This window comes from Alligator sinensis, unplaced genomic scaffold (genome assembly GCF_000455745.1).
Source record: "Alligator sinensis unplaced genomic scaffold, ASM45574v1 scaffold284_1, whole genome shotgun sequence".
Lineage (NCBI taxonomy): Eukaryota > Metazoa > Chordata > Crocodylia > Alligatoridae > Alligator > Alligator sinensis.
The window spans coordinates 659,753-679,830 of NW_005842105.1; the positions used below are offsets into that span (position 1 = coordinate 659,753).

The 20,078-nt window shown below is 39.5% G+C and overlaps 1 protein-coding gene across 1 annotated transcript in view; it reads right to left on the reverse strand.

Annotated features, from left to right (window-relative positions):
- Positions 1-7,059: 7,059 nt before the first annotated feature.
- The window catches only part of SPAST (spastin), a 48,505-nt gene continuing 35,486 nt past the window's right edge, over positions 7,060-20,078 (reverse strand). Inside the window, exons 13-17 of the mRNA XM_006024508.1 lie at positions 19,988-20,030; positions 19,212-19,291; positions 12,904-12,974; positions 10,681-10,721; positions 7,060-7,705 (exon numbers count right to left, since the gene is read on the reverse strand). Of these exons, the coding sequence (XP_006024570.1) occupies positions 7,583-7,705; positions 10,681-10,721; positions 12,904-12,974; positions 19,212-19,291; positions 19,988-20,030 (358 nt within the window). The 3' untranslated portion in view covers positions 7,060-7,582. The remainder of the gene's footprint in view (positions 7,706-10,680; positions 10,722-12,903; positions 12,975-19,211; positions 19,292-19,987; positions 20,031-20,078) is intronic.

Genomic DNA, 20,078 nt, shown 5'->3' on the forward strand with positions numbered 1-20,078 from the left:
AAGCCATGACAAGTAAATGCACCTGAAGTGATTGCTGATGCACAGCCTTTAAAAGTCTAGCAGAGAATGCCTTAAAACAGCAAATGACTGCTAGTTGTGCCTCTTCTGTTGAGCTAGAGAGCGAGCACCCATGGTACCATAAAGGTGGCTCTGGAATCTTTGAAATATGAAGAACCCCAACTTTAATATGTCTCTCCCAAACTGTAGACCTCTGCCTGGTATTTGCTTTATAGGGAACACGGAACCTTCAGGTCAAGAATACTTCAATCGCCCCTGTGGCCTCTGAGTGGGATGCCAAGGTCTGTGACAGACAGCTGATTTCAGTGAAGTTTCAAATACTGCATGCCCCTTAAACACCGGGGGGTTAAAAGGCCTTCTTTAAAAGAAGTCCAGTTATAAGCCCACCTTGATAATACATTTATAGATGAAAATCTATAAAGGCTGTCCAGGCAGTCATGAGACTTAGCTAACAAACTGCAGCTAGCCAACAAATAAAACTTAGGACTTAAGTGGTCAACACATTTTAACTCTATCCCTCAAAGTGGAGTCTAATTAGTCTTTTTTTCCTGGTTTGCAACACCTAAAGGAACCTGGTGTGTAACAGAAACCATTCTAGAACTTCAAACAAGATATGAAGAGCCCAAGCCAGATGCTCCATTAAGCCCAGGAACCCCCACGCCTCCCCCCCTCCCACCCCCCAAGTCATCCATCTTGAGACAATGGAAGGGCAAGAACTTTTCCTGGTGAAAAGATAGATAAGAGAATAGCAAAACTGGGTACAATACCCAAAGATGGTAGCACCATGTCAGAGAAAATGGTGGGGGTGAACACAAACCAAACCAAAGATGACAGAAAAAAACCCAAAGGAAAAAAACCCAAAACTTTTATCTTAAAGGGAATATATTCAGATGGGGGGGGGGGGGGGGGGGAATGGAATGGGAGACGGGACACAGGACACACAGGTTTGCAGCTCTTGAAAAAGGTTCAATTCAAACGCGAATCCCTAGAATCATGAGAATAGACCAGGAGATCTTAAGCTGACAGCTGAGAAGAACTGCAAAGCAGAAAGTGTGCACCTCCTTTTATCTCTTCTGTGCAGGGCATAAGAAAGCTGGACTATAGTACACCATACATGTAGTAGGATAAAGTCTCCAAGCTTGACTTCTATGGTGTATGCACACCTAGTGAGGATGTCCAAATGGACAAACACGTAAAAGAAGAATCAAAATTTCCAGACCTACTTTAAATCCTAAATCATTCTTCCCCCAGCCTCAAAAAAAGCAGTTCTCTTAACTTTCCTGCCACCCTCCAACCAATCAATCTTTGTAAATGTCGTTACTCACATAACACTCAGCTGAAAGAAACACGTTTTAGCTCATTGAGCGATGTTTTCCTTACCCATTTTTAAGAGTTGACTGAGACTCTAGGGATTAAGTAGTTATCTAAATACTAGTTTCTACTTTTTTGTTTGTAATTTATCAAAACTGGTGGTAATCAAATATTCAATTTCAACCCATTTTATTTGGGAAGTAGCACTTAGGTTTATAGTGTTTTTCTTGATTTTATTCTCCTTGGTTTTAGTGTCCTTCAGACCTGCCTCATAGAAACTGAATTGAGGTAGTTACACAATTTTCCTATGATTTGGTATTATAGCATCAGAGAAATTTAAAAACAATAGCAATGCAATAGGCTTCATGTTTATTAAAAAGCTAAGTTGTGGACATTTTATGCAATAAAACTGACAGGGAAACGGTAAAAAACAGACAAATTGCAACATTTTATTAGAGAACAATCAAAATTGTGGAACTAAAGCCACATGAGTGTTCATCATGCTTTACACACGGTTCCTGTACCAATAAAAGGATATAATTTAATACTGGGTAGCAATACTTACAACATTTCATAAAACTGAGACCCTGAAGTAAGAGCCTCTGAAGCAACAATACAATTACTCCCCCTAACCCAATTTGAGTCATCTGGCAAGTTTGCTGGAAAAGGGTATTGTTTTTCTGCACCTTTGGTCTTTAACTGAAACCTGGATTTCTGAAAAAGCCAATGCTCTATACCGTTCAACCTTTTCTCCACATGAAGTGCCAAACTGTTTCTTAAATGCATCCTTAGTCATTAGCGACTTCTCCCATTTCTGGTTTCCCAAAGGCAGAGGGGTAATGTAGAACTGAGAAGCTGCATCTTGAGCATGGTGCTAAACACATTACAGCATACCGACAAACGTAATGTTGGAATGTTATGTCTGTCTACACCCATCTAAACCATCTACAAAGAAGAAAAGGACAGAATTACAGTAAAAGAACTTTGATCTCCTACATCAGTGTTTTTCCACCCATGGGTCACAACCCAAAAATGGGCTGCAAGAATATATGAAGGGGTTGTGAACAAACTTTAAAAATAGATCAACAAACTTTTAAGATGGAGTCTTCTTTAAGAGAGAAAAAGATGGGAAACCATGGGTTTTCCCTTGCAGGCTGGCAGAGATCCAGGCTGCAAGGGGCTGCTTGGGACCATGCCCTACACACCCACCCCCTGCCCCACACACTGTGGGGCTGGGGGCAGTGGGTCAGGAGTGAGAGGCACTGGGGCAGGACTGGCCATCAATGTTTATAAATGAGTCGCGATACAAAGAAGGTTGAGAACCACTGTCCTACATTTCAGACATCTAAGAATCTGGAAAGGAAAAGGTCACGCCCCAAGTACGTACTGGTACAGCCTACAACGTTTGGCTAATGGATCCATCTGTCCACTGAAGTGTTTACCTTGCCAATTATTGCTGGGTTCACGAGGTAGTTATTGACAAAGTAAACAGTTACCGCTCTAAAACAAAATTAGTTTCCACTAGGATAAGGAGTATGCTAGCAGATATCTTTTGGACAGTAACCAATAATCCTGTCCTTTCCCAGCAAGAAAAAGAAAGGACAGTCAAAACAACTTCTCTTGTTTTTAAGGAATGAGATCTATAAAACTGTGTCAAAACTCATCCACTTTCCTAGAAAACACTCCTATTACAATCACTGGAAACAACAAAAAGCAGGGAAATAAAGTAATATCTTTCAATGCTACATAAAGGCTCAAAAAGTATCTGTCATGGTGAAACCAGCAACTGCCTTGAAGGAGAGCAATCATTAGAATCCCACCACAATGACTCTGCTGGTTGTTTATCTACTTGCTAATTTTCTCCATTCTTGATGTCACACAAGGCCCCCTAACAACCAGTAATGTCAAGAGAACTTTAAGAAGACAGACACAGACGGACATACATGTAGACAAATGGGAACAAACAAGTCCTAAACACAGGACATGCTTTCTCTACTCCAAAGCCAAGATACATGAAAGATCCTGAACTGTCATTCAAGCATCATAGATATATAAGAACTAGTCTGACCTACTATAAAAATGACCCTCATGATGTGCAGGGAAGTGCAAGAGGAATTTGTGGGTTATACTTAGATAAGGAGATCCTCAACAGTTACTAGACCATGTACATAGGACAGAATACAAACAATTTTAGCATAGGATGGTATGGTGCCAAGTCCGTACTGGGGAATACAAGCACTTCAAATCAGGATGTAGAGTGGGCTGCAACATTTTGTAACCCTAATTGATTGAACTGTCCTTTCTGCAGGGGGGCAGAGGAGTGGGGAGAGGGAGACCTACTCCATGATGGAAAGGTACCTTAGTCATGCTCAAGTGTTCCCTTTTCAGTCATATTTGTCTTATATCCATTTTGAGAGTGGGATCAGACCTCATTCCTCTTTACATTTTTAGAATACTGATCAAGCTTTTGCCATTTTCTTTATAACATTGTTTTTGCATGGCTAGTCAAATTTGGCTAAAGAATGACTGTTTTTCCTTGGTAAAAGCTCTCAAGTGGTAGACAACTTGATTAAAGCTTAAACTATGTGCAGTCTGAAAAGAGTCATTTGCCAAGCAAGTAATGGCTGCTTATGTATCCTGCCCTGAAGAAACGGCAGGAATATTTCACAGACTTTAGGTCCAGTTCCAAGATTCCTTGCTGTTCCCAATTCATACTTTTGAGGAAAAAAAGTCTGCATTACTGTGCTGCAATACTGAACTGCTATTAGGGTATCTCTGTACTTTCCAGACATCTCTGTGCTTTGAGAGAATGCACTGTTTAATAGTTTTAAGAGTAGTAAGTGATAACAAACTTAGTTGAGGGCTGTCTATAGTCCTAGGAAATTTATATTAGTCTTACTTAATAATTTCAATGTCCTGTACAGAAGCAGCTGCAGCATTAGTGAGTGACATTCACCACACTGGAAAAAAGACTAATTCTAAAAAGGGAGAGTAGCATCTGAAAGCACTTATTTTTTTCTTATAGAAACTGAACCTGTCAGAGAAAGAAAATTCTTCCTCCAGTTAGTCAGAAGTAGAACTTCTGCTGAAAAGCAAAGGTAGAGATAGACACTTCTAATAAGTCTGATAAAAGACTACAGAACAGAATTTAAAAAGCACACAGGCAGGAGGCCAGATAAGCAGAACTCTAGACATTTTAAAGAAAGCATGATCATTGTCAGGCAATGAGTAGTGGGGAACTCTGAAAAAGTTGATTACTTGAAAGACTGCTACACTTTCATTTGAAGTTTAAGCCAAACAATTTCCTGTCTATCCTACTTCAGTTCAACAGATTAGGGGGGAAAAAAGCAACCATCTGTAAAGAGATCCACATTTATCTAACAAACAGCAACAGCTTTCGAAAGTAAAGCATACATTTCAAATGTCAGCTTTTATGCTGTTAGTCCAGTGGATAAACGGAAGTTTCTGGACTGGAACATACTTAAACCTGAAATGCAGAACAAAACCCCCCGCTAATTTCACTTTACAAGTGATTTACAGAAGCATCCAGGTAATTCTAGGCCACAAATGCATCAAAGAACAGAACAAAATGCCAAGATACTTCCCTGAAGAAGGCAGAACTGCCAATTCAGAAAGAATCATTTAGCCAACTGTAAATCTTGAAGCTCAAAGGAAATCTATGGATGATAAATCAGTTCACGGTGCTGTCAAAAATGCAATAATTGTGGCAAAAATAGAGAAACAGTAGGATAAGGAGTCCTAGTACTCACTGCTGTGTTAGTAACATCTATAATACTGTACGTAGTCTGTTCCCACATTATAAAAACATAATATTCAGGATAGGTTAGATAGCAACTATAACAATAAGTATTAGTAATTGTCCACATATGCCTAGACTCTACCTTATGACCTGTACTGATTTGTATGAAATAGATATTTCCTAAACTGATTTGCCCTATGCATGTTTATGGTCTTCTGCATGATAAGTGCTGCATATAGGTGTAATTTTGTTGCAGGTGAACATGATCCCTATACTGCAAGTGAAAAAGGTTGCACTGAATTACACTTCTTGTATAAGACTCTAGTACATTTCTTCCTGTTTGAGTAAAGTAAAAGTGTAGGTTGGACAGCACAAAACCTGACTAAAAATAAAGTTTACAAGAGATCTGTTTACCATATAAAGTAATTACTGCACCAAAATGACAAAGGCAAGTTTAGATAACAATGAGAGAAGATGCAGAGTCTTTGCTAGACGTTCAACTGTTACAGTACCCTTCTGTATAACTAAAGTAATACTAACCAACCTTGGCCCCAAGCCTAACAAAAATGGTATGAGTTAGCCAAGTGGTGCAAAACAGACACTTCATAGTCCTAAGGCAGAACAAAAGCCAGACAACAAGGAATTAAAAGGCTTTTTATAGAAAGCTGAGGCACTGAAATCCTTTAGTGCTGCTGGCTAGTTTAAACTGGAGAGAGATGGATCAGGGGAAAAGAACCCATACACCTTAAATTATGTATAATAAACATGTTTAAAAAATGCCAATCTTGAAAGCCTTTCAGTCTTCAAAAAACGTTTGTGTAACACAACCTCCTGTATTTCTTATCATGTCTCATCGCCTTAACTGATTTTTTTGTTATGTTAAGCAATCGGCAGTTTAAAACAAAGAAGAAAAAAGAGAAACCCTAGAACAGTCACATATACACCTCTGTACAGTTTTGACGCAGCTTTTACGATTTAGTTCCTGCTATCAGTTACTGAACAAAAGACAGCTCTCTGGTGGTATCAGCAGCACAGCAGCTCTGCTTCAGCAAATTATTTTTATAATTGCTAAGATCAACTATCCCTAGACTGTTTTAAACTGCTTTATTCCTCCATATGTAAGAACATTTCTTTTAATGAAAATCTTAATAGATAATTCTGTTGCTAATTTAAGAAAGCTAAAAAAATCTGTATAAACTGATTTAGGAACATTATTACTGAAGATGCAAATGAATACATTATATCTCTGGCAAAATCTTCAGTAAGGTGGGGTGTCTAACATTACTGAAAGAAGTTTTCCAAAGCTGAGACTGTAATCCTTCCTACAATCACTTTTTTGTCAAACTTTTAAGCTCCACAGTTGAGTTTGTAAAAAAAATAAATAAATAAAAAAAAATAAATATCAACCCTATACAATAAAAGGGCAAGAATGTATTTCCCTTTATCACAGTATAAATACAAATACCTGGATTTTCATTAAGACCATACTTACTTTAACAAAAACAGATCAGCTGAATCTAGAATAGATACCAGTATATAAACCAAAACATATGAAGGCTATAAAAATGCCAGTGTGTATTAAATCTGTAGCCTCTTCCCTTAATGCACACTTAAAATTTAAAAAGGTAAGGACCAAAATGGAAGTAAACTTGTACAGACTGTAAGACTTCAGTTTCAAAAATCTGACAGTTTATGACTTACCCTCTCATGTGTCAGTTGGTCTTCATGTGAAAGTTTTGCATCATAAAGTTAAGCTGGCATTCTACAGTGTAAGCTGCGCAAATGCATTAAACAATATTGCAGGTAAAGAATGGCTTAGTCTAACAATTTTATGATGTAATCGTAAAACTGATTTTTTTGTTTTTAGAAGTTTCTTTTTTGCGCCATTCTGCTAGCAAATAATTTAAAACTGTCATGTGAACTGTATAGCCACAATACAACCAGACAAAAGAAAGTAATAACAGACCAGCTGCTTTATCCTTTTTTAATAATGCTACTCCCCAATGCTGTTCTTCCTGTTGCATAGGGAAATTGTTTATTTGGCACAGTGTGAATAAAAATGTCAAAAATGGAAACAATAAAAATTTACAAAAGTCCAGTTAAGTTAGTTGTTATCAGGAAGAAAGCAGGAAAAGTCAACACCATAAGCAAAATTATAAAATAAACTAAGGGAGTAGGGCCTTCCAACAGTAAATGCCATTGGAACCTTCTAGCTACAACACAATGCACAAAGTATTGTTTATATCATGATTAGATTGCTAGAGAGTTTACCCCAGGTCTTATTGTGCTCTAACTTAGAGTGCCCTGTGCACAAATGGCAAGGAAGCCTTGATCAACATATTTCACATTGTACATTTTTTCTTTATTCAATCTCAAGCTTTAGTGCAGATAAAGATCTGTAAAGTCCTGTAAACTCTAGCTGCAGTCCAGCAGTCTGTACCAATTGCTTCTTGCTGATAGCACTTTCTTCTCTCACTTTTACAAAGGAGTGTTTCAAACTGTGGTATCGCCAAAGTCCTTGTTCCAGCGAATGTATGCATCCACGGTTTGAGGGCTCAAACTGCGCTTTATCTTCTTCAAAGACTCTGTGAAATCCGTCAATTTGATATTCCTCATCTAAACAAAAATGCAGAGGCCTTTTAGGACAAAAAATGGTTTTATGTAAATTTGCTTACTCAAATTTATGCTTTTAACTTGATGGGGGGGGGTGAAGAAATAAGCAAGGTAAATGGATGTTATTTTGGTTACTCAAACCCAAATTAAAAGATTACAATAAGACGTTCTATAGATAGGACCTTAGAAATAAATAAATAAATTGGACACTGCTAAAGCAGCGAAGACCAAAATAAGGTGAAATGTTGCCTCATTCCTCTAGATGGCAGTAGCTAGTGCCTATGAAGAGGCAAGTATCTATAGAAGCGGTATGACCTTGTTCACACCGTCCCCTTTTTCACAGATAACAGGATTAAGATGTCAGCAAGATTTTGCTGCATGGTGCCAGCAGTCTCAAGAAAGCACATATGCATGGACAGTATCCCCTTACACCTGAACACAATTTAGAGTGTAATTTCAGAATATTGCTCTAAGAAATCAAGTGAGCAGCCAGGATATACAAAGAAGTAGAAGACAAAAGTTTATTCACGTAAGGGCAGAACAGTCAGGCTGGTAAATAGACCATCTGCCAGGCAAACAACATTTTCTACATCTTCCATGTCCTTAGACAACTTTGTCTCTATAGCCTGTGGTCCTAATACTTGTGTCATCAAGTGAATGCACACATTACAGTTTCAGAAATTCTTGAGCCTTGTGTTTGTGTGGCAGCAGCAACCTTCAAATAGCACAAGACATTTTCATGCAGCAACTTTTATATTTAATACAATCAGATCCCATGGCAATAAGGCTTTCTGCTAGCCGTACAATGAGCCTATGACCCAAACACGGCTGCCTGAGTATGCTTAAAACAGAAGGAAAGTACACGCATAAATGATATGGTTAGTACAGCTGGAGTGTCGTTGCAGCTATGCTGGTCCTAGAAATGTGTAAGAGGTTTCTTTTCTGGTATCTTTTTTGGACCAACTGATGTTAGACATGCTTTTGGGCACAAATCACCGTTCCGTCACTTCACTACTTTCACCGCCTTCCCTATCAAAGGCAAATCTTCAGAATACAAATACAGTTTACAAGTATAGCATAAAGTTGCAGGAGTCTTATTTTCCAGGGTGAAACCACTTCTTATTTGAGCTACTTTACTTCAAAGAAGAGCTTGGACAACAAAGCTGCACTGCTGGAGAAATAAGCAACTGTGAAATTAAACTTCTCCCTCCAACTATACACGGACATACCGGGGACCAGCCAATTAGAACAGAAAAACCTGTAATACAAGTTCATTTATCTCCTCTGCCTTGAATGAAGATGTAATCCTAGGTTGCTTCCACAGATTTTAGGTAGGATTTCTGAAGGGTTTTGGACTTATTGGACATTTTTCCTGCTTTTTGAAATTAAGTGCAATTTTCCCCCCCTTTAAAGCTACAGCAGAGGCTCTGTGCTTCTGTATCATAAATAAGCTGTGACACATTACTTAGGCTGCTGAGTTGGTCAATTCATTTGACAGATGTAGAGATAATAGGTATGAATTTATTAGCATTGTCATGCTCTGGTAAGTGAGGGAAAGTTATTGGATGGTGGGATTTAGTGTTTTCTGAATAAAGATTTTTTTTATGGCTGTAGGAAAGACAAGCTCAAAAATGGCAATGGATCCAAACAAGCAACCTCCCCGGCAACGTTACCATTCCAAGCTGAAGTGACACCTAGAGATCAAAACATTTGAAAACCTTCTCCAAAGAAAGCTGTTTAGTTACTGGAGGCTGCTATCATTGCTCCTGAGGGAATTGTGTGACACTACCCCAAATACAGGAGACAACTAAAGGCTTGAGACAGAAGGGAGGTCCACTCAAATGTAGAGTTAAACTCAGTATCTGTGACACTCCTCAAAGGACCATGGCTATTCTGACCAGAAGATAAGCAAGAGGAGAGTTATTTATATATGCATTTGATGCCAACCATTTTGCAGTTTTCAGCCAAGATGAGTCTACCTAAAAGTTCATGTATGAATATAAACCCGGGCTGTGCCCAGGATTTTTTGTCTGGCATTTCATCCGGAGAGTTTCTGTTCAGGCCTACCTTACCCAGCATAACAGATTAGGACCTAGCTTTAATAAACTGCAGCAGAGCCAACTCTTTATAGTAATTTTGCTCTGAAAATTAATACTTTCAAACAGTAATTTAACAAGAGTCATTTTGAATGAGTGATAATAGGAAGACTTCTGCATCTTAAAAAAAAAAAGCCAAAACACCCTTATTGAGACAAACATGGATTCAAAGCCACTTATTTAATGTTTGCCAACTTGAGCACTGCATGCTCCCCACTCCCCATTTTTTTTGGTATACAGAAGCCTAAGCACATTGATTATGAAGACACAAGTTTAACTAGCACCATTATCTCAAACACGGTTCTTAACACAGGGGACAGTGGCTGCCTGTGGAAGCCGACACATGCACTACCTATTCACCAGCCTGTTCTCACCCACGTAAGTGGAAACTAAAGCAGGCAGCTTACCCCTGAGTGAAACAGTACAGCATTACTGTAGCTTAGCTTCCAACTACTAAAGGTTGAAAGCAAGCAGGTGGACAGCTCCTGCTCAGCAGTTGCTCTGCATGAAGCCCTAGCTACTTAGTAACTGCTGCTATTTGATGGTTTGGCCATTCCCTTTCTCCGTCCAGCTTTTATGACCATTTGCTATGTATAAAAAGAGTATTTCAAAATGGTTCCCAGAAGTCATTAATATGCCTTTTACCGTTATTGGCAAATATTTTTTACTTTCTAAATAACTGATAATCACTACTAAACTAATTTATAGGATTTCATGTTACCAATATTTTCAGGGGGCTTTTCACTTCAAAATGAAATATTACTGTTTTGTGGTTAATACACAGCACATAATTTAGATCATAAAATTTAGACAAGAATATTTTATTTTAGAAATCTATGCATCCTACCCAAAAAAGAAGAAAGGCATGGGAAATTATCATACCTCACTTGCTGACATATTCTTCACCTGTTCTGGTTTTAGTTCTGTCAAAAAATAAGATCTATTAGTTTCACAGGAAATACCAAGACTTTGGATGTTTAGGAACATTTTACATAGTTTTAGTCAGAAAAGTGACTAAACCGGCACCTCTGTATCTCAGTGGATCTGTTCCTTATGTATTCAGATCTGATGACTGAAGCTTTAGTGATTTAATTTTCTTGGCTTTTACTCCTTTTGGTTGTGCTGAGCCAGCATAACCGAGACACAGAAACCACAAACACCTACATGTTATATAGGTTAAATAAACATCTATATATATGTATATAGATATATTTATTTAGTAAACAGGTAACAAACCCCTGAAGTGGGGTAATTTTCCCCAACACAGAAAAGAATTACTCCTGAAAGAATCAGGGAGAAAATAAAATGCCCCTTTCCCCATAGTCAATCTGTGTATATCATAATGGTTTAGGTGTTTTCTGTCCATGTCTACCTCAGGGTAGCTAATACTAAAACGTAAAATAGGCTCTAAACTGCTTCTTTGCCACCTACAAACAAAATGCAGTAGCAGCCAGCTAACACCCGGGATAGCTACATGTCTGTTGTATTTCTGTTCATTACTGATATTGATGTAATTTTTATTTTTAAAAAATCAATTCAAATTGTACTAGAGCATGTGTTTTACTCTTCCCCACTGTGTCGACAGAATTGTTGTTGAACAAACCCCTACATACAAGTCAAACAAGTGTGTAGAGGTTTAAATGCAATGATTCCGTGGTCAATGGGGTTATAATGTGAAAACAGATTGCACAGGGATTAACATGAGACATTTATTTATCCAGTTGTTTCCGTCTCCCTAGTAGTGAATGAGTCTAGGTGGAGGTCAGAGAGTTACAAATAGAAGGAACTTATAAAAACATATTGAGACAAGTCAGAAGCAGGGAACTGCAAACCACAGAATCTTAGGGTTTGGTTTTGTTTTTGTTGGGGGGGGGGGAGGATGGGGGGGTTAAACTTTTTTCTTTCATATGAAGAAAATGCCACATACGTAGCATTTACACTGGAAATAAAATGCACAGACATTTTAATACATTTCTCCAACTTATAGAAGAAACAGATAAGAATATCACTTATGAGACACTGATGGGTGCAATAACATCCCAGTTTTCACAATATATGAAAAACTTTTTCCCATAAATTTTTACTCGACTCATGACTGACTGCCCATTAAAAGTGGCTATGGAGGGTAGAACAAAGAAAAATGGAGCTACTTAGTAACAAAGTTCAGAATGTAGTACATTTGCAAACCTACATATTAGGATTTGTACCTAGCGCCTCAAATCCATTACCCATTTTAAACACCATTCACAACCACGTGATGGTGGTGTAGAGACTAACTGTATCCTCCAACTAGACAAATCTCTGCCTATCTGAAATCTAATTCCAGACTTCAAAGTAGTGAGCAAAGTGGACAAGTGTGGATCTGCATAGACAATACTTGGATACTCCAAGGTGCGAAGTAATCATAATTTTTTAATTAAAAAAACACCTTGTGCTGACACGCAGTACAACATTACCAAACAGTAGCAATACCTAGAAGGCATAGACAGAGAATTAAGTCATATGCTGTTCTGAAACAAGCATTTTTTGGCTCCAGCTTTGCCAATGATTTTATCAGCAAGTGTCAAAGATGGCAATATCACAGGGGTAGCCACAACTGGATGGACTCATTACTGTCATTCAAAGGTACATTTGGTATTAACAGGCTGAAAGGCAAATGAATGTGGTGAATTAATAAGTATTCCCCTTTCAGTACCACCTCCAGAAGATTACAGACCATCAGCCTCCAAAAAATTGTTCTCATCCGATTCATGAAGCAAACAAAGCATACAATTAAGCAAGCAGGGATAGACAAAGATGAGGGTTCAGTTACCCTGGAAAGAAACTGGGATATGTACTATAAACTAAGGCAAAGAACGTTAAAATGTGTCATCTGCAGGGAGTCAATAATGTTTCTTTTTGTCATGTAGTGACAAATTGTAAAGTAAAACTAGACCCATCTTACCATGCACAGCAGCAAAAGACCCAATACCTCCTGGGTCCAACTTAAATATGTTAATTTAGAGAGATAAAGGAATAAGGGGGAAGACGGTAACAATATATTCAAAGGTCCTGAAGGCATTTAATTTTGCCTAGAAAATCTATGTGAAAAGTTATACTGCTTACCTCGAATAGGGCCCAGTGCTGCATCCTTTGCTAGTGCAGTTAGATCACTTCCTGAATATCCATCTGTCATTCTGTATAAAAAAAGTGTTAGAAGGGAGAAAAAAATATGGAACAAGCTTGCAATATTGCCACGTCTCCAAGCAAATTCTACTAAAAGCTAAATAGCATTTCCCTCAGGGAAAAAGAAAAGCTATGGACATTACATAAACATACTAGTTTGAACATACTTCACAAGTAAAGATATTTTACCTATTAACAAAGTAGTAAATCAGTATTAAATGTAAAACAGCATGCTAGAAAAACAAAGCTGAGAACTGCAACTGAAAAATAGTTTATAAAACACTTGCTCTTAAGCAGATGCATTAATTGTCTTTAAATAGACCCCTAGCTATTAAGTGCCCTGTACTCTGAAATACTTGCTTTAAAAAAACACAACCTTAAAATACATCTTGCATATGTTTTTTAACCTCTGTGGGCATGTCATTACATGCAGGGGTGTGTGGTTGCTGCAGCAAAAAAAGCAGCGGCCCAAATTTGTGCCACTGCTTTTTGCTGCTGTGCATGCTCCTGTATGTGGGGTTGGTGTGGGGCAAATTGTTCCAGGTGGGGTAGGGGAGGCTGGGGACAGCTCCTGTACTGGCCCCAGAAACCTTACCTGGGGGCCTCCCAAGGCAGCAGCGGCAGCCATCCAGAGCCACAGAGCCTGGCTCCAGTTTTGTATTCCTTCACAGGCAAGGTCAGCTCCAAGACTACTGCACTAGGCAGCACACACTTTGGGGAGGCAGTGAGCAGCCAACAGTGGCAAAAGAACAGGTTAAGAACTATTTAGAAAAGCTGGACACACAAAAGTCCATGGGGCTGGATGGGATGTACTCAAGGGTGCTGAGGAAGTTGGCTGTTGATATTCCAGAGCCACTGGCCATCATCTCTGAAAATTCATGGCAATCAGGAGAGGTCCTGGATGATTAGAAAAGGGCAAACATAGTGCCCATGTTTAGGGAAAAAGGAGGATCCAGGGAACTACAGCCACACCTCAGTCCCTGGAAAAATCATGGAGGAGATCCTCAAGGAATTCTCAAGCATTTGGAGAAGGTGGTGAGCCAGCATGGATTCACCAAGGGCAAGTCATGCCTGACCAACCTGGTTGCCTTCTATGATGAAATGACTGGTTCTGTGGACATGGGGAGATCAGTGGATGTGATATACCTTGACTTTCGCAAGTCTTTTGATATGATCTTCCACAACATTCTCGCAGACAAGCTAAGGAAGTATGGGTTAGATGAATGGACTGCAAGGTGGACAGAAACTGGCTGAAGCATCAGGTTCAGAGGGCAGTAGCTAACGGCTCGATACCTAGTTGGCAGCCAGTATCAAGTGGAGTGCCCCAGGGGTCGGTCCTAGGGCCAGTTTTGTTCAATGTCTTCATCAATGACCTGGAAGATGGCATAGAGTGCACACAGCAAGTTTGCAGATGACACCAAGCTGTGGGGAGTAGTAGATACACTGGAGGGTTAGGCTGGATTCAGAGTGATCTAGACAAATTGGAGGATTGGGCCAAAAGGAATCTCATGAGGTTCAACAAGCACATGGACAAATGGAAAGTCCTGCACTTAGAATGGAACAATCCCATGCACCAGTACAGGCTGGGGACTGACTGGCTGGGCAGCAGCTCTGCAGAAAAGGACCTAGGGGTTACAGTGCACAATAAGCTGAACATGAGCCAATAGTGTGCTCTTGTTACCAAGAAGGCTAAAGGTATACTGGGCTGCACTGGGAGGAGTGCTGCCAGCAGGTCAAGGGAAGCGATTATTCCCCTCTATTCAGCACTGGTGAGGCCACAGCCGGAGTAGTGTGTCCAGTTTTGGGCCCCCCACTACAGAAAGGATGTGGACAAATTGGAGAGAGTCCAGCAGAGGGCAACAAAAATGGTGAGGGGCCTAGGGAACACAACTTATAAGGAGAGGCTGAGGGAACTGGGCTTATTTAGTCTAGGGAAGAGAAGACAAGGGATTGAATAGCAGACTTCAACTACCTGAATGGGAGTTCGAAAGAGGATAGACTGTTCTCAGTGATGGCAGATGACAGAACAAGGAGCAATGGTTTCAAGTTGCACCAAGGGAATTTTAGGTTAGATATTAGGAAGTATTCTCTCACTAGGAGGGTAGTAAAACACTAGAACAGGTTATTCAGAGAGGGGGTGGAATCTCTATTGTTGGGAGGTTTTTAAGACCTGACTAAACAAAGCTTTGGCTGGGATGATCTACTTGTGGATGATCCTGCTTTGAGCAGGGGGGTGGCCTAGGTGACCAGCTGAGGTCCCTTCCAACCCTAATTTTCTATGATTCTATTATTCTGGTGGTGCATGCTGCTACCATGTGTGGTGCACCGCTATTGGTAGTGGCGAGGGTTGTTTGTTTGTTTTTTTTAACACCTGCATCTTTTAGTGGCGAGGTTTGTTTGTTTGTTTTTTTTAACACCTGCATCTCCCATTGTCAAAAAACCCACTATACTGCAAATCAGCAATGTGGCAAACACCTGTATATTCACCACATGTGGTTTGTGGCGCCTCAGACTGCACGTGCACACTCATGGGGATGCACCCTATTGACTAACGTAACAACAAATGCTTTTATTTTGCTTCTACCACATGTCAGATTTCCTGGATTACCCACTCTACTGCAAGACTTGGACCCTGATTAACAGCAGAACACAACAAAGACTAAAAGGAATAAGTTGGGGGGTGGGGGGGAAGAGAGGAAGTTTATACAATGCAGTGTGTTATTGGGGGCAAATCTCATATCATGAAAGTAATTATCCATTACATTTATAACTTTGGTTGATACACTTTTTTCCATATTATCTGGCCACAGCAAATAATACTTATATATTTAATACATCAGGTACTATAACTATCTTATTGGTTTCTACTGATATCCCATACTACAAAGTAAGAGTGCCTTCTATGTAAAAACAGCAATAGTGATGCAGCTAATAAGTGTGTCCCTTTGGGTAACAACTATGGGCACTAAAATGGCCCCACAGTATGCCAACCTTTTTATAAGCCACCTGGAAGAAGACTTCCTCAAGAACTGCACCATCAAACCCTTGCTATACTTAAGATACATCGATGGCATCTTCATCATTTGGACTGAAAACCTACAATCTCTGATTGAGTTCCATCAGAAATTCAACAATTACCATCCCTTCATTTGACTTTCTTTAGAATACTCCAGCACCAACATCTCCTTTTTAGACACAATGATCAGTATCCAGAAGGGTAAAATACAGACCACAGTATACAAGAAACCCACAGACCAACATACGTAACTGCACAGAACCAGCAATCACCCTAAACACACCAAAAAAGCTGTGATATACAGCCAAGCCCTCAGATACCACCGCATTTACACTGAAGAGAACACCCAGGATCGCCACCTCACCAATCTTAAAATGGCTTTCACCCAGCAAGGACACTCGTCCAGAGAGATAGATCGTATGTTTGAAAGAGCCACCCGGATACCACGTGAAGAACTGCTGCAGTACAGAAGAAACCCCCCCACAAATTGCACGCCGCTGGTTATGACATATCACCCCTCCCTTGAACCTGTACAGAAAATCCTCAAAAAACTGCAATCCATACTAGAAAGAGACCCTATTCTTAAAAAGATCTTCCCAGAGCCACCCATCCTAGCCTTCAGACAAGCACCGAACCTCGCCAACCTCATCACCAGAAGCAAACTTCCTCAAGCCCAGAACACACCAAAAGGATCCAGACCGTGCCAGGACAAGAAATGCAAAACCTGCCAACACATCTCCACCACCCCCACTATTACTACACCCCACAACAGAGCCATCAGCATCCCAGGATCTTACATCTGCACCTCCAGAAATGTAGTATACCTCATCCAATGCACCAAATGCCCTGATGGAAAATACGTAGGAGACCAAACAACAACTGCGCACCAGAATGAATGCACACCAGAAATCCATCAAAGAGAGAAATACACAATTACTGGTGGGGGGCACATTTCTCACAGGAGGGACACTCTCTCTCCAATCTCTCAGTCCTGATCCTCAAGGGAAACTTACAAAACAGTTCCCAGAGACGAGCCTATGAGCTCCATTTCATCAACCTCCTGGATACTAGAGATCAGGGACTAAACATAGACATTGGATTTTTGATGCATTATAATCTGCCTGGCAACTGACTCCCCAGCCCAGCCCCTGGCTTCTTTACTTTTCATTCCATCCAGGAAGAGCACACACCAACTGCTGAAACTTCCTTAGCCTGACGAAGGGTTTTTGAACCTGAAAGCTTGCTTAATAACTATTCTCCAACTATTTGTGTTGGTCTAATAAAAGATATCAAATTCACCCAAGGAACCTTGTCTCCCTTTGGGTAACGTATTAAAAAAAACCTAAAGCAAAACAATATATTTTTAATCATAGAAGAAGTTATAGTTAGAGTGCAAATGCTTTTAAAAAATGTAGGTTCTGTTACATTTCCCAGCGATTGTCAGACACTGGGTGGGCCCCACTTCCTCTGGAAGTTTATTCCATGACCAAATCCTTGAACCAACAAATGACGTATCCTCAGGCTTTGCAAACTGCATGTTCCAAATCTAGCACAACTGTACATGTTTTAGATTAGGGATGGTGAACCAAGGGCTAAATCTGGCCCCTGGTGCCCTGTCATCCAGTTCATGGGGAGCCCACATTCTAAGACTGTATGTTTCTGAAGGCAGATGGAGATAGTATCTTCAGAACTACTTCGGATTCTGACCACTAACCACCATCATCTCAGTTTGTCTGGAATTAACCTTAGAATCTGCTGCTCTTGATTCAAGAGCTAGTTTTTTGTAGGTATTCTGACTACAATCGTGGCTGTTGTGGAAGTTGAAAGGAGCTAGAATGGAGTCTCACGGGAATGCTGCTGCAGCTGTGGCCACAGCATCTCAGAAGACTTGAATTCCACAAAAATGGAAACCAACCCTTTTTTATACTGAAAAGACTGATTGTACAAAATAACTGTAGTGGTAAAGGACAGTGAGACCTGCTTACTATGCACCTTGCCTTTCTGAAAACAACCATTACTACACTGCTGAGCTTCACAACAGCAGTTAAAGCAAATCGTTCATGATGCAGTTAGCAATATGCACCCCATTATTTTAGGGGGCTTTGGGGCAGAAAAACTTGTTGATTATAAAGAATTAAACATCAGAGCAAATCCCATATACTTTCCAAATAAGGAGATGTGAACATAAATCAAACAAAGTCTGTAGCAGGAAAAGTGAGAACATAAAGAAGTTGCATACTGAATTTGGTTTGTATATGGTGCATAAAATCTGCCATCAGCACCTAATTCCTTTTTACTGTCTGGTGCTAGCACCGGCAACATTAAGCTCCATGTATGAATTAAGATGACAATGGAAAATAACTAAATTGTGCCTCAAATATGTAATGCTATGGATACAAAGAGGCTGACATACAAGCCCAGAAGACCATACATGCCAACATTATTACTACTATTAATGGCTATACTGGAGCCATTGACATTTTTGATGCTGTCTACATTGTTCAGTTTTCCTCCTCTTCCTGGTCTACCAAGATGACTTCACCTCCTCAAAAATATGGTCAGAGAGAAAACTTGTGCTTATGTTAAAGAATATTTCTTAAATTCTCTTCATTTTCTGTCCCCAAAAGAATATTTGTAATGCAACCACTTTTACAGGATAAGCATATAGCTACGTAGTGATCCTTAAGAGTGAAAAATCAATGTTCGCTATGGATAAAAGATAAGTAACTTTTAGGGCTATTTCAATTCAAGTTCAGATAAAAATACCAGAAAGACCACACAAATTACAAAGTCTCTGTAATTTTGTGCCTGCAATTTCTGTATTACCAGCCCCAAGAATCTACAAATCATGAAAAAGCAAAACCCAAACAAATGAGATGCTTTTTCAACCTGAAATGCACACAAAATGTATAAGCAGGTGCTCTCTTTTGGCAGCAGGGAAAAAGATGGGGCTCGCCCAGAGTATGGATGGGAAAGAGCTTCCCTTCTGCTCCTGCCTCAGGCAGAGTGCTGATCAGCATGTTTCAACAGCAGACCTGGGTGGTGAGAAAATAGTATGAACAGTACTCTTAGTCTCAGAAAAGGGTGGTGCTGCCTTCATATCTTCCAGAATATGTACAGTTCATTCTCAAGTTATACATTATTAGCATAAATTCCATTCAAAGTAAACAGAAGTAGCTAAAATGAATGCTAGAAATATTGCTGGTCCACAGTATAACAATGAAGTACTCACCTAGCTAGTTGGGCCAGCTCTTTTTGGGTCAATGGGCTTCCTTGCTTGCTTAAAAGGTTTTTTAGTAAAATCAGTCTGGTCTGAAAAGAAACATTCATCAGTTATAAATTACTTACAAAATTGAATGATGATTATTACTGACTATTTTGTGAACTAAGCAGATATTATAAATGATGCTTGTAGTATTTATGTTGTTCATATTTATCCCTCTTAAATAAAAACACATGAACTCAGTAAACACTAAAATCAGTAAGTCCACTGGTTTCAGCTGTACAATCATGGTTACTGCACTAGAATCCTAAAATTCTTCTTTTCCTGCTGCTGGCAAGCTAATGAATAGTGCTGGGGGGAAGGGGTATTTTTAATGCTAAAAGAACTGCTAGGATGAGACTAAGCTAGTTTATCTTTTACATTAAAGAATCTCATCTTAAACCAAACAAGCCTGGTTCTGCAAATATACAATATTCTGGGCAGATCAAAACATGCCCTTGGTTATTTAAATAATTGCATTGCTTGTGATGGCAAGTTGTTCAAGGAGGAGGGAACAGCTACTAACAGATTTGATATGAACAGGAATCTTAGAATGGTTTAGGTTCTTGCATTATAAGTGTAATTAGGATATTTGGGGGAGGTTGAAGGGAGATGGGGAGGGAAATCTCCTACACCATAAACATTAAATAAAAGAAAAAGTCAATAGTTTGCAATGGTCTACAGCTTTGAAAAATTTAGGAAAGGTTTCAAAATTCAGAGAAAGAAATGTACATAAAGCCACTTACCTCCTCATTTGGTAAAGATACATACACCCGTTTGGTGAACCGTCTGAAAAACAGTAACATTTTATTGCACGAGAAGAGGCCCGATTTTGGG